Raw genomic sequence first — 14,529 nt, forward strand, 5'->3', positions numbered from 1 at the left:
CACCCTTAACCTGGAGACAATTTATGAAACTGGAGACTTAGGGCCAGGCCCAGGTGCTTCTGGGATTGCAGAGAAATCCCAGAGTCAAGGGGCTTCCAGTTCTCCCTGACCTCAATGCAACCCTCCGCCGCCAGATTATACAACAGGGTTTTAAAAGCAAACCCACAGAAGGTTTGCAATGATTATTATAATCATTGCTAATTATTTCTACAGTAGGTTTGTTTGTTTGTTTTAAATCTGCAAAGCGCTTTAAAGTTCTGATGTCATCAGTTCACACTTTGCTGTGTTTCCCCGTCCTGCAGCAAAAGGTTTGCTTATCAAACCCTGTTCAAGTTTACATAACCAAATCCATATTAGTTTATCGCAGCTGGTGTGTGTGTGTTTGTAGGTGTGAGGATGCATGGAGTCCTGAATCCTATTGCTTTCCCCCCAAAAGAATAAACCCTCTGAATCAATTCTTGAATGCTGAGCAGATCAGTCCCATTGATTCCTTAGGTCTATTCTAGTTGCGTCAACAATAGGATTCGGTCCAGAAATGCTCCAGCGCCACATCTAATAATTCTTCCAAGGAAGATCCTAAAGCAAGAGATGGGGACTTCTTTGAGCCCAAGAGGGGCCAGATTCAGAAGTTTTGGGGGCCACATGTATCCCCAGGGTTGGAAGGACTAAGGCAAAAGATGCTGGGAAATCAAAAAGCAAACTTTCCCAAGATGAGACGACCAGAGGGACAATCCTATAAGATGAGTCCAAAGGCCTTTTTAGGCCCAGGTCTTCTTCTTACAGGGTTTAAACAGAGGACTCTCCCGTGACAAGGAGAGCCTTCCATAGTGGTCACTTAGCATCCCATATTCCCAGATCTCCACAAAGGATAGACATTCAAGTCATGGTTTGCAGAGCATGCCAGAATTCTCCTCCCTCTGCAAACTTGTCTCTGCTTCTGCAGAAAACAGCAGCTGCCGCCCTCAATGTTATGGCAGCAAATCCCACCATGTAATGAAAGTGTGTGGTATGAAGACGTTGTTCCATTTGTTGCATCAGACGCCTCCTGCCGGTCCGTTCCCTGGGTGAGCCCAAATTTCCTTCCGTTCCTATGATGGGGAGCAGACTCTCCTGTGTGGAGCGCAGTGGCTGCCTCTTGTCCTTCCTGCCAAGGCAAGCAAAAGCCTCAGCGGAGGGCAACGATGTCTTCTCCTCTCCTCTCACCTCCCATGCTCCTATGCCAGCTTCCATAAAGAAGTCGCTGCTCTGGATTACTACCAAGACCCAGGAGGTGGAAGGGTCTCGGCCAAGTCGGAGTGCGGATTCAGGGCCTGGCCTCTCCCAAAGGCCTCTCTGCCCACCCAGGAAGCAACGCCTTCAGATATCAAACATCTCTGCCTCCTTCTCCTTCCAGAAGGAGAAGCTACGGTCTATGTAGCAGCAGATGTCTTCGTTGCTGAACTCCCCCAGCTCTGAAACCAGTTGGACCGAACCCTTCCGGCTTTTCAGAGCTGGGTTGGTGGCCCGTTCCTCCTCCTCTTCCTCCGCCGGTGGCAGTGGGCTGGGTTCTCGGATGCTGACACTGACCAAAGTCTGAGAGGATTCCTGGCGGGAGAGGATGGGAGAAGACCCCGGAGGTTCGCCCGGCACCTCCAGAGTTGCCTCTGTTTCCACCTGCGAGAGGCTGTCCCCGAAGAAGTCCTGCTTGAGGTCCTCAAAGCCATCCAGCCAGTCCCGCTTCCCAGCCTCGATCTCCTCCATCACGACCCGGTGGAAGCGGCGGATCAGCTCCCAGCTGTGGCTGCCCAGCCGGTCAAACATCTCATAGCAGAGCAAATGGCGGAACTTCCTCTCCTCGCGGCTCATGCTCATCTCCAGCAGCTGGAAGTAGCCCAGCATGAAGAGGTCAAGGGTCAGGCTGTCGTAGGCCACCGGCGTGCCGCTGATGCGGGGCAAGAATTGCTCCGGCCAGTAGAGCATGTTGCCCCGACTCAGGCGGCGGATCTGTCGGGTGGGCACCTGGCTGATGATGCTCCGCCAGTGAGCGATCAGCTTGCCCACCACTTGCCTCTGCTTCATGAAGTACAAGAGCCTGTCATCCTCACTGGGCTCCTTTCCTGCCTGACCATCATATGCCTCCCGGTCCTGATTTGAGTTGGAGTCTGTGGGGGCCTCCACGGACCTCTTCCGTGGCCCGGCTTGGCGGACAGACTCCGTGAAGGTCCACTTCTTCCAGTGCTCTAGGAAGAGGTAGACAATCCTCTCCTTGCGCATGTCAATGTAGTCTTGGATGCAGCTGAGCTCTGTCTGGACGGGGAGGCTGCGGGTCAAGTGGTCGGGGCTGAAGGAAGCCTCCCCAGAAGAAGGCTCTCCTTCCTCCTCACACTGGACCTCCTCCTTCCCAGGGAAAAGGGCCCCTTCCTCCCCATAAAGCAGTGGGCTGTGTGGGATGGTGGGGAGGCCCCCTTCCGCCAGGGACCCAAACGGCTCGAGGCCCGAGATATAGTCTTCTTCCAGGATGGGCTCCCTCCCAAAAGTGAACTGGGCTGTCCCCACGGGCAAGGACCGCTTCCTCTTGTACACGTGTCCAGAGGGGTCAGTGTCCGACTGCTGGGACCGCAAGTGGAGCTCGTAGTTGGCCTTGAGGTTCTTCACGGACACACCGCACTGAGAGATCTCCTTCTCTATCTCCTCCCGGGTGCAGCTGAAGGACTGAGATCGGGTGATGCCAATTGGGCCAACTTTGGTGGGGGCAGGGGGTGCTGTTGCTTCAGGGGCCTCCCCAGCCTGATCTGTCTTCTCCAGGGAATCCGGGGTCACCATGTCAGCCACCCTGACCGCCTTCCCCCCCAAGGTGGCCAGGAGGATGGCCATGCTCTTCAGGAGGATGGAGATCTTGCTGCACCAGGCTGGCAGGTCGTCCTCCTTGCCCTGGAGGCGCTTGGGGTTGACGGTGAAGTGCTCTTTGGCCAAGGCAGCCGAGACCGGCAGGAGCTCCTGCAACTCATGCTCCAGCTGCTCCAGCTCCGTCTCCACTTTCTGGACCTTGTGCATCACTTGGAGGTTCTGGATCTGCTTCTCCAGGTAGAGGATGTCATCCTCCGTCATCAGCTCCCCAAAGGGCCCCAGGATGGCGTTGTGGGTGCGGGAGAAACGCCAGCCTTCCTGAGGGTAGCAGCAACCCTCAGAGCGAAGCTGCAGCGGGACGGAGAAATAATAACAAAACAAAAAAAGGGGGGAAGAAGAAGAAGAAGAAAAGAGGGCAAAAAGTCTCCCTCAGGATTGGCTTCAACACAATGTCCTCGTTGTGCACACAGAGAGAGCCTTACATGTCCCTTGCGTGGTGTAATGGTGGCTGAGGGGCCTTGGGTTGTTGGGGTTTGGGTAGGCAAGGGGGCACTTTTGGCGGAGATGTTGGATGGAGGTACCGGGGTGAAGCATTTGGGGTCGGAGTGAGGAGAGAGTAAGAATCACAGAGTGAGGGAGAGAAAGAGAGTATGAGACTTACGGTTTTCCATGCATGAGGTGGGCTTGCAAGAGAACCGCGCGAGGGAAGCAATGGCGTTATCGACGCGACGGCCCAAATGCCGTTGGGAGCGTTCACACATTACACCACTGGGTGATCATGTAAGGCATTTAAGCCTGCAGTATCTTGCTTGTAGCAAACAAGAAGGAGTTGTTATTACCGCTGTCATCAAAACCCCAAAACAGACCAAATTTAAGCCCTAAAGCAGAAGGGAGGTGAACAGGTGCCACCACGACTGCCTCGACTTCAACCTTCCTCAAGATTTAACCTTTGGCAAATACTGCAGGTTAAATGCATTTCCAAGCCAGTCCACGCCAAGGCAAAGTCACAGAGACACATGCAACCTATCTCTGTCCTCTCCCCAAACCCAAAATACACACAATGCACATGAAACACACACTACCAAACAAGTGGGGAAAGACGAACCCAAGTTCTGGACGCTGAGGAAATCCTCAGACTTCTAACAAGTTTTTCGTGGTCTCCAAAATGTGCTAAAAAACCTTCAGCTAACACCTTCAAAGTCAACACGGTGGATGGGAAATCAAAGAAAGGAGGCAAGGAAGGACTTTTATGAAAGCAGAAATGAGAAGCCGATATGAGAAGTGGAGAAGAAAGAAGAGGACCTGGCTACCTTCAGTGGACGCCTTCACTTGCTTTGGTAAGTGAGGGTAAGAAGAGACGACAGATGTGCTCACAAGGAGCCCTGGTGGCGCAGTGGTTCAATGCCTGTCCTGCAGCTACTCACTCAAAACCACAAGCTGCAAGTTCAAGACCAGCAAAAGGGCTCAAGCTCGACTCAGGCTTGCATCCTTCCGAGGAGGTTGCTAAAATGAGTACCCAGATTGTTGGGGGCAAATTAGCTTACAGTTGTAAACCGCTTAGACACTGCTCAGGCGGTATGAAGCGGTAGATAAATGAAGCTTGTTTTGTTTTTGAGTCTCTATGTATGTGTATGTATGTGCCTTCAAGTCACCTGTCATGGCGACCCCATTAATTTCTCCTAGGGTTTTCTTAGGCAAATAATACTCAAAGGTGGTTTTGCCAGTTCCTTCCTCTAAAATATTGCCTATAGCACCTGGCCTTCATTGCACTTCAAGTTTGTCTGCCCTTCTTTGTTCATAACTTTTTGCCTGATGTTGCTTGGCCACATGTGTCCCAGCTTTCTTCTGTGAAATGGGGGAGGATATGGGGTGCAGCCTACAACTCCGCTCAGCTCTAGCCAGGGATAAGGGTTGCTGGGATGAACAGTCCTAAAAATGCCTGGATGACCGCATCTTGACCTGTCCTCCAGAGGGGAGGAGTGTTTTCACGGCAAACAAAGGCAATGACCACTGCAAACTCCACCATGCCACGCTGGCCAACGGACCCCACTCCTACCTTGCGCCTCTGCTCTTCCTCCTCCTGGATCTTCATCTGGAGCTTGCGGACCATCACTTGCCGCTTCCACTCAGGGATGGGCCTTCCTTGCTCGTCGTGGGTGGGGATCAGGGCCTCCACGTCCACCTGTCCGGCCGGAATGGATGAGGCCAGCGGCGGAGAGGAACCGTTGACCACTGGCTCAGGTGAGATGGCCGGTCGGGGTGCAGAACCCGCTTCGGGGGTGGAGGGAGGCGTGGGCGTCCGGGACGGGGATGGGGAAGATGTGGGGGTCTCAACCTAGATAAAGAATCAAGGGAAGCATTGCTAAGAATGCCACGCATGTGGGGCAGCATGCTCAGATCTGTGAAAAGTTACTTTTGGACTCCAGCTCCCAGAATCCCCAAACCAGGCTTTGGCCTCTGGGGCTCCTGCCACACTGCAGAATTAATGCATCAATGAATGAATAAATGCACACTACAGAATTAATTTGCTGTGGCAAATCCTGGGATTTGTAGTTTAGTGGAGCACCAGTGCTCTCTGACAGAGAGGGATAAAAGTCTCACCAAACTACAAATATCAGAATTCCTCAAAGCGGTGTCAAACCATTTGCAGCCATTAACTTGCTTCTTTGGATGCAGGACTAGGTGGCATTAAAGCCTCAGGTTATGAAGCTTATTTATACAAAATGCAACGAGGTGCGGAAAGATGCAAATTGTGTCCCTTGCCCTAAATCCTGGGCAAAGTGATACGGGGACCTCTCAAAAACTTCTGCAAATCTTTGGTGCAGTGCAGACTGGGGGCCTCCTTTACTTTTTACAATCCGTTAAGCTCCCATCTGCTCCCGCCTCCGCCGTCTTAAACAATCAATGAGGCCTCGGATGCCAACCCTGCTCCCTGTGCCACATACAGACGCACTTCTTTTCTCTGGTGGGACAAAAGCAGCCAATCCCTGTCATGGCAAAGAGTTCATCCCCGGCTCCCTCCTCTCATCTCTGCCCTCCCCATCTGCCTTGGCACTCCCGGGAGGCTTTAAACAGGGACTCGGTTGGCAACTAGCCGTTGCTGACCGCCCTGGTTGCCCATCGCTTACATTGGCGCCAGCCTGGCCGCAGCCCGAGAAGACGGTGGTGAAGCCCTTGCTCTGCGGGGTGGGCTTCAGGCTCTTCCCAGCCTTGATTTCGGCCAGCAGCTCCGCGTTGTCACCGGTCGGAGACATCATGTTGAAGGACTTGGTGCCTGCAAAGACGAAAGGTGGATTTATTGCTGGTGGGAAATGCAGAAGGAGAGAAGAGGAGCGCTCCGCAGGAGAAAAAAATCTCAGCAAACAGTGCCAACCCTCTGGAGCCTCATTCTTTCCTAACTTGCCCAGGGACTATCTTGGTAGCCAAGGCTGCAACCGCATTTGCTCCTTTTAATTCTGTTTTTTCTGAACTTTTTTTGGACTAACCTTAGCCTCTTTTGACAACATTGGCATGCTTGTTCTTTCATCCTTTATGAATGTGTTCTGATGGTGCCATGGACATACACATAGGCAATTACTATTTTTAAAAACCATTTTGCTCCCATTGCCCGCATCATCATCATCATCATCATCATCATCATCATCATCATCATCTTTATTTATATCCTGCTTTCCCCCCAAAAGTAGAACTCAAAAGCACAGTACAATTTAAAAACTTACAAAAGTGACAAGTGGAATTAAAACTTATTATTATTATTATTATTATTATTATTATTATTATTATTATTATTATCCCACCTCTCCCTACGGATTGAGGTGGGTTACAATAAAAGGAATAAAAATACATAGCACATTATATAATCAACACATAACTCATAAACAATATTAAAGCAGACCGAAGGGACCTTGAAGCGGTGGTACATGCCCTGGTAACCTCTCGCCTAGATTTCTGTAATGCGCTTTACATGGGGCTACCCTTGTACCAAGTTTGGAAGCTTCAGTTAGTGCAAAATATGGCAGCCAGATTGGTCACCGGCTCATCAAGGTTCGACCATATTACACCTCTCTTAAAAGATCTTCACTGGCTCCCTATTTGCTTCCGGGCACAGGACAAGGTGTTGGTTATGACCTATAAAGCCCTACATGGTTTGGGCCCAAGTTACTTATGGGAACGCATCTCCCTATATAATCTGCCCCGCACTCTTAGAACATCGGGTAAGAACCTATTGGAAATAGCAACCTCTACGTATGTTGCTACTTCGCAAAGAGCATTTTCAACAACGGCTCCGAGAATCTGGAACAGTCTCCTTGAGGAGATCCACTCGGCAACCTCACTAGAGACATTTAGAAAAGCAGTTAAAACCTAGCTTTTTAGCCGAGCATACCCCCCTGATATGAAGACCCCCCTAATATGAAGTCCCCCTGATATGAAGACCCCCCTGATATGAAGACCCCCCTGATATGCATGAAATGCCCTGTCTGTGTATGATCCCTGCCTTGCTTGTTGATGCTACTGTTATTGTCTGATGTTGGATATGTTATTGTTTTTAGCTGCTTTTAACTGCATTTTGATGTAAACACTTGTGCTGTTATTTAGTCTGTAACCCTGCTTCGATCCACTGGGAGAGGCGAAGAAACATACATAAATTTTTATTATTATTATTATTATTAATTGTTTAAAACAGTACAGTTAAAAAAGGTAAAAGCAATTAAAACCATACAATTTAAACTAATACAATACGTCACAGTGTTTTAGAAAAGAATTTGGTGTCAAAAGCGACCGCCTCAAAGGAAGGCAATGGGGCAAACTCCTCTGAACAAATTTGGCCAAGGAAAACCAGTGAGAAGGTTGGTTTAGGACTGCTGTTAAGTTGGAAACAACTTGGAGGCACAAAACAAGAATAACAACAAAGTTTAAATTAAAAAAGCTCATCGTGTTAGCTGGTGTTTGCATATATCTTTTGTGTTTGGGGGAAAGAGATCTTAAGATTCATATAAGAATGGCACAAAATTAAAGGAAAAACCCTCTTGGAAATTACTCAAAGCATGCTTTTTACTCTCAAGTGTCTTTTAAGAATAATCAGAACCATCAACATTTTGTAAATAATGAATGAAGAAGAGAAAAATAGATAAGTATTTTATAGAATATATAATAGCAGAAGCAAAGAGTAAGCTTTGTGATAGAACAATTGTATGTAAGTTATAAAATATTTTGAACCTGGGTCTTTAAGATGAGTGGGAAATACGTCTGTATTATTTGACAAGTTGTAAATTTCTTTGATAAAAAGATATAATAGGAAGAAGAGAAACCTCCAAACGGATTGTGAAATTAAGCTGAAAGAAGGTGTAATGTGAAAAATGTTAAGAATGTTGGAATATTAATATTACAAATCTGTTTATTTGAAAACGTAACAAATATTAGTTAACATAGGGGAAAAAATAAAATTAACTTGCAAAGAAAAGTGAGAAGAGGAAAACTGGACACGGCTCATAAAATGTCCTGCACATAGAAATCTAGTGGGGACTATAAAGCACCCCGCACATGGAATAAAAAAGAAAGCAGGGCTTCAGATTAGGGGACGGAGGCGGGAATCCCTGGCATGTCCATCCCTGACTTTCCATTAGCAAACCTTCACCATCATAGGCAACGCTTTGCAACAACTGTTGCAGTACCCATGGAAGTCCCCACCAATCCACCACAGAAATTTCAATAATTTCACACCACTTTCCTGTGGCACACAGTGAATCTGGGGTGGAACGATGTTTTCTCCCAGGACGATGTGCCCTCAAGCTGCCCAAAAGATCTTGCCCCTGTCCCAAACCACTAGATCCATAAAAAGCAAAGCAACCAAGTAAGGAACTTCCCGAAAGAGACACAAATGGAACCGCGAAACGTGGAGGCGATTATCTCTTCATGCGGTCTGTCAGCTGTGCCAGTACAGTCATCCCATCCTGGTGGAAGCTGGAAACCCATTAAGTCCAGCAGGGATCTGATCTCAATGCCAGTGTTGAAGTTGGCAGGGAGCAAGCAAGGAGCGCCTGGTCCCAGACGGATCTCCCCAGAAGATCTTCCTGGCACAGGTCTCCCAGCATGGGAGAAATAAAGCCCGCTTCTCACGGCCGCAAAGCCAAAGCCCATCAGGGCACCCACAGCCCTCTGCAATGGTGGAGGGCAGAGGAAGACGGCAACACTCACATGGGAAAGGGCCAAGCCAGAGCCCAGATGAGGGTCTCAGTGTGTCCTGGGCCTCCAAACTAAAACCAGGCTTCCCTCACAGACCTTTCAGGAGCGTCTCCTTGGCAGCCCATGCCAACATCTCCTCTGCATCACTCTCTTGCTCTCACCTCTTCCTGACACACCAGAATGCTTGGCACTCAGGTGTGAGCAAACAGGCAGGTAGAGGTTAAGAAGGGATAAAGACAGGTGCCAGGAGGAGGTCAGGGATATGAGAGTTAGCCAGGTGAGAGAGCACTCCTCCCCACTTTTGAGAGGCACAGAGTTCACCTGGGGTCACGGAGATCCCATTTCGGGCAGACTCTGGTGGTGCCCAAAAGCACCCCGGCCTCTCCAAACCCCGCACCAGCCCCCTTGGTATGAAGCCCACCTTCTCTCCCTCCGAATTCCTAGCCGGAGACTTCTCCTGACCTTGCATTGCAGGGGAGAAGGGATTACGCTGCTAAAGATGCTACCGCGGAGCAATGAACCACTTAGGGACTTTGCCGGCCACAGGTGAGATACTTGCCTTGCGCTGTGGCGTGCTTCAGCGTGGCCCGGAGTGCACAGCCCCAATGCTCCTGAGCAGCCAGGACCGGAGGACAACTCTCTGGCTCTCCGTGCAGACACCATCCATCCTCCTGGGCCATGCAGATCGGAGGTGACAGGCCCCTAGCAAGCCATGCCCGGGTTGTGTATGGAAGGGAATGGCACTCACGGCACAATGGCCTGGTTCTCACCCTCCTGGCCTCACCAAGGCAGGAGTCTCGGAGGAAGAAGCCCAAGGACAAAAGCTGGCGGGTGCGAATGGCCCACTCTGGGAGACCCACATGCTCCTAAGCAGCTGGCTTGAGACCCCAAATCCCCCGGGATCCAGGGCTAATAAGCGCAACGTGTTGAATGCCTGCCAAGCTAGGAGCCTAATAAGCCGCCCGAGCCCAAAGGCTTGACGGACGTTCACGTGTCCGGCTAATGCTGAGCATATGAGCATAAACAAAAGGCACACTGTGCATGAGCTAAGCAGGGAGGCAGGCAGGAAACCTGGGACGGGGAGGGGGACGGATTGGCAAAGGCAAGCGGGGGTCTGGGGGGATTTTTCTAATTATGTTTCCTGGAGGAATGACCCTCAGCCACAGGGAGCTTCTGGGGGGAACAGAGAGACAGCCAGGACCAGTGGGCAGAGCAAAAACCCCATCTTGGTGGTGCATTTTGCAAGAAGGAACTCAGAGTTGGCAAGTTGGCAGATGGGAGGAATAAAGGCACAGACTGACATCCTCAAGAGCCAGCATGGCCTAGAGGTTTGAGTGTTGGACCAGAGTTCAATTCCCAGCTCAGCAATGAAACCCACAGAGTGACCTTGGTTGAGTCACACTCTCTCAGCCTCAATGGCAAACCTCCTCTGATACGCTTTGCCTCATTGATATAGGACCTCAGTCACTAACAGTGTATTTAGAAACCAGAACAAGAACCATACAGCTTGCATTTTGTCTAAAACACCCACATCAAGTCCCCTGAATTTCAAGCCAGGAGAGAAGGGGACAGATTGGACCTCCGTTTGCACATTTGCAGATGAAATGTGCAGAGCCACCATGTTGCCATTCCCATGTTACAAACCAGGCCGGTTTCTAGAGTCCCAATCCCTCCCTTGTCACTAAATAATGCAGGCTTAGCACTGGGTGGGGTGACAGGTAACCACCCGGCACAAAAGGCGGAAGATTAAGATCCCATCAATATTTCAGGCCCCCAAAGCCTTTTGCGAAAGGAAACAGACGCTAATGTATTTAAGAGCCGAGGACAGATAGGGACAAGACTGGGAACCAGAGACTGGTGACAGAACTAGAGCTTCCAGGGTTACTTTGCAAGAACGAAAGGGAGTGCAGGTTGTTGCAGAGTAGATCTGATCAGAATTAGCACCTTGGAAGGTTTTAAATACAGGGTGAATACTCATCTCTTGGGGATGATTTAGCTGTGGAAGGGTTAGACTATATGAGCATTGGGGTCCCTTTGCAAATGAACAAGAGGGAAAAGAGAGCCAACTTGATGCATTGCAATACAATGCTGGAGACCAAGTCAGGCCATGGAAACCCATTGGGTGACCATGGACAAGTCACAATCTCTCAGCCTCTGGAGTTGGCAACAGCAAACCTGGGTGGATTATTTCTGCAAGTATGGATGCAGACTAAGTAGCTGATGTGGAATACCAGACATCCCTTATGTGTCTATACACAAACAAATCTGGCAAAATGACCCCACTGGACTTACGCATCATGGCTTCCGAATGGAGAACTCCTCTCCTGCAATAAGGTCAAAGAAGATGGGAAGATCAGCCGGTGCGCACTGGCATGGCTGCCATGACGGAGATCAGGAAAAGTAAAATGCAGGCTCCGGAGGAGGGCAGGAACCTGTCTGTTTGCCTTATCCAAGCCAAGCAGGGAGAAAGGGCAGAGCTGGACCCAGGATCAGAGGTCACTGGATCAAAGGGAAAGAGGGGCAAAGGGTTTCTCGCACTCTATATTAATAAATAAATAAACACATCATTATTATTGCCACCAACAAAAACGAACCCCTTCTGCAACTCAACCTGCCATGCATCCTTTGCAGTGTGTCCACACTTGGTTCTATACAACCGAAGGCAGGATTTAGACCAGAATAGAGAAATATCCCCCTCCTTTCCCTGGACTTTCCCCTGTCATTTCAGCAGCAGTTCTGCTTCCACATGTCAGTACTCAGCGCTGGATCTGGCGGACTTTGAAACATGGGGAAGAGACACGGAAAGGAAGGCTGGAAAACAATTGGAGTGCAAAGCAAAGCCAAGAGATAGTTTTCAGGCCCCGATGGTACCATTTGGAAACTGGACCCCTAAAGGCACAAGAGGGGTCCAGCAAATGTGATTTTAGCCAGATGGATGAAGGACGAAACCGTAAACAAATATGGAAAAGACTGGTCTCTGGTTGCAGAATATCTCTCATAGAAGCAGGGAAGAAAAGTATAATAGCTCTAGTACAGTAAAAAAATTTAAAATGCTTTAAGGTTTTATGACTGTTGTAGGGAAAGATGTTTATCTTTTGAACTCAAAGTTTAAAAGCTGCAAAATGTCTAGGATTGTGTAATATGGTGGGAGCTATGAAAAGGAATAGAAAAGGATCGCACTTGACAAATTTGAAATAAAATGAGAGAGGCTAAAAAGAAACAGGACAGAAAGTCTGGATGGAAACATTGGGCCCTAAAGTATGACCCACAGAAGATGAGACTAATACGGGTATCAGAAAAACCACTTAACGTTGAACAAGTTTTTGTTTTTTCAAAACCTATGTTCACAGTAAAGGAAACGAAGTCTTTTTATGTATGTTTTATTAGATTTTGGATTAGTGAAGAATAGTGTTTAGAATAGATATGTTCTGCCTGTCTATGTAATGTGTTCTATTTTATGTATACAGTCTTTCTTTTTAATCATCATCATCATCATCATCATCATCATCATCATCATCATAGAATCATAGAGTTGGAAGAGACCCCAAGGGCCATCCACTCCAAGCCCATTCTGCCATGCAGGAAATCCAATCAAAGCATCCCCAATAGATGGCCATCCAGCCTCCATTTGAAGACCTCCAAGGAAGGAGACGCACTACACTCCGAGGAAAGAGTGTGTTCCTCTGTCGGACAGCCCTTATTGTCAGGAAGTTCCTCCTGATGTTGAGCTGGAATCTCTTTCCCTGGAGCTTGCATCCATTGTTTTGGGTCCTGTTCTCTGGAGCAGCAGAAAACAAGCTTGCTCCCTCCTCAATATGACATCCTTTCAAATATTTAAACAGGGCTATCATCATATCACCTCTTAACCTTATCTTCTCCAGGCTAAACATACCCAGCTCCTTGAGTCTTTCCTCACAGGGCTTCATGGTTTCCAGACCCTTCACCATTTTAGTTTTCCTCCTTTGGACACATGGCTCCAGTTTCTCAATGTCCTTTTTGAATTGTGGCGCCCAGAACTGGACACAGTATTCCAGGTGGGGCCTGACCAGAGCAGAATATAATGGCACTATTATTTCCCTTGATCCAGACACTATACTTTCATTGATGCAGCCTAAAATCGCATTGGCCTTTTTAGCTGCCGCATCACACTGTTGACTCATGTTCAGCTTGTGGTCTACTTGGACTCCCAGATGCCTTTCAGACGTAGTTTCATTCAGCCAGGTGTCCCCCATAATCCTATATCTGTGCATTTCATTTTTATGCCCTAAGTGCAGTACCTTACATTTCTCCGTGTTGAAATTCATTTTGTTAGCTTTGGCCCAGCTTTCTAGTCTATTCAGGTCATTTTGAATTTTGATCCTGTCCTCTGGAGTATTAGCTATTCCTCCTAATTTGGTCTCATCTGCAAATTTGATAAGAATGCTCCCAATTCTGTCATCCAAGTCTTTGAAAAAGATGTTGAATAGCCCTGGGCCCAGGACAGAGCCCCAATGGACACCCCACTGGTCACTTCTCTCCAGGATGAAAAGGAGCCATGGCTGACCATCCTTTGGGTTCGGCCAGTCAACCATTTACAAATCCATGTAACATTTGCCTTGTCTAACCCACATTTTACAAGCTTGTTTGCAAGAATGTCATGGGAAACCTTGTCAAAGGCCTTACTGAAATCAAGATCTACTACATCCACAGCATTCCCTTCATCTACCAAGATGGTCATTTTATCAAAGAAAGAGACCAGATTTGTCTGGCATGACTTCTTTCTCTGAAACCCATGTTGACTTTTTGTGATGATGGCATTGCCTTCTAGATGTTCACAGACTCTCTGTTTAATGATCTGATCCAGAATCTTTCCTGGGATTGATCTCAGACTAACTGGAGGATCATTGTTGGGATCCTCTTTTCCCCCTTTTTGAAGATGGGGACAACATTTGCCCTCCTCCATTCTGCTGGGATTTCTCCTCTTCTCCAGGAGTTTTCAAAGACTATTATTGCCAATGGCTCCGATATTACATTTGCCAGTTCTTTTAGTACCCTTGGATGTAGTTCATCTGGTCCTGGAGACTTAAATTCATTGAGATTAACAAGGTATTCCTCTACTATCTCTTTACTTATTCTGTGCTGAAATTTCCCTATTCTGTCCTCTGCTCCATTATCCTCAGGTTGAGCCCCTTTGCCTTTTCTGAGTAGACGGAGGCAAAGAAGGTGTTGAGTAACTCAGCCTTTTCTCTGTCTTCTGTTAGCATTTTGCCATCTTCTCCACGCAGTGGCCCTACCCTTTCCTTCTTCTTCCTTTTGCTGCGGACATATCCATAAAAGGCCTTTTTGTTGTTCTTAACCTCTCTAGCAAGCCTGAGTTCATAATAATAATAATAATAATAATAATAATAATAATAATACAAGAGCCAGGGGAAAGCAAAGCCAACAGATAGTTTTGAGGCCCTGATGGTACCATTTAAAATGAAACCCAGGCTTTTAGCAGCATCTATTAGGGATGAAGGGGATTATAGGTTGAATTTATTA

The 14,529-nt window shown here is 48.2% G+C and overlaps 1 protein-coding gene across 1 annotated transcript in view; it reads right to left on the bottom strand.

Moving 5' to 3' along the window:
• Positions 1 to 1,356: 1,356 nt before the first annotated feature.
• Positions 1,357 to 14,529, bottom strand: part of LOC149307869 (uncharacterized) — a 56,782-nt gene continuing 43,609 nt past the window's right edge. The window contains exons 10-12 of the mRNA XM_089534549.1: positions 5,955 to 6,100; positions 4,850 to 5,161; positions 1,357 to 3,144 (exon numbers count right to left, since the gene is read on the bottom strand). Coding sequence (XP_089390675.1) covers positions 1,357 to 3,144; positions 4,850 to 5,161; positions 5,955 to 6,100 — 2,246 coding nt within the window. The remainder of the gene's footprint in view (positions 3,145 to 4,849; positions 5,162 to 5,954; positions 6,101 to 14,529) is intronic.

Source organism: Sceloporus occidentalis, unplaced genomic scaffold (assembly GCF_023333645.1).
Source record: "Sceloporus occidentalis isolate IW3139 unplaced genomic scaffold, rSceOcc1.0.p SCAF_8, whole genome shotgun sequence".
Lineage (NCBI taxonomy): Eukaryota > Metazoa > Chordata > Lepidosauria > Squamata > Phrynosomatidae > Sceloporus > Sceloporus occidentalis.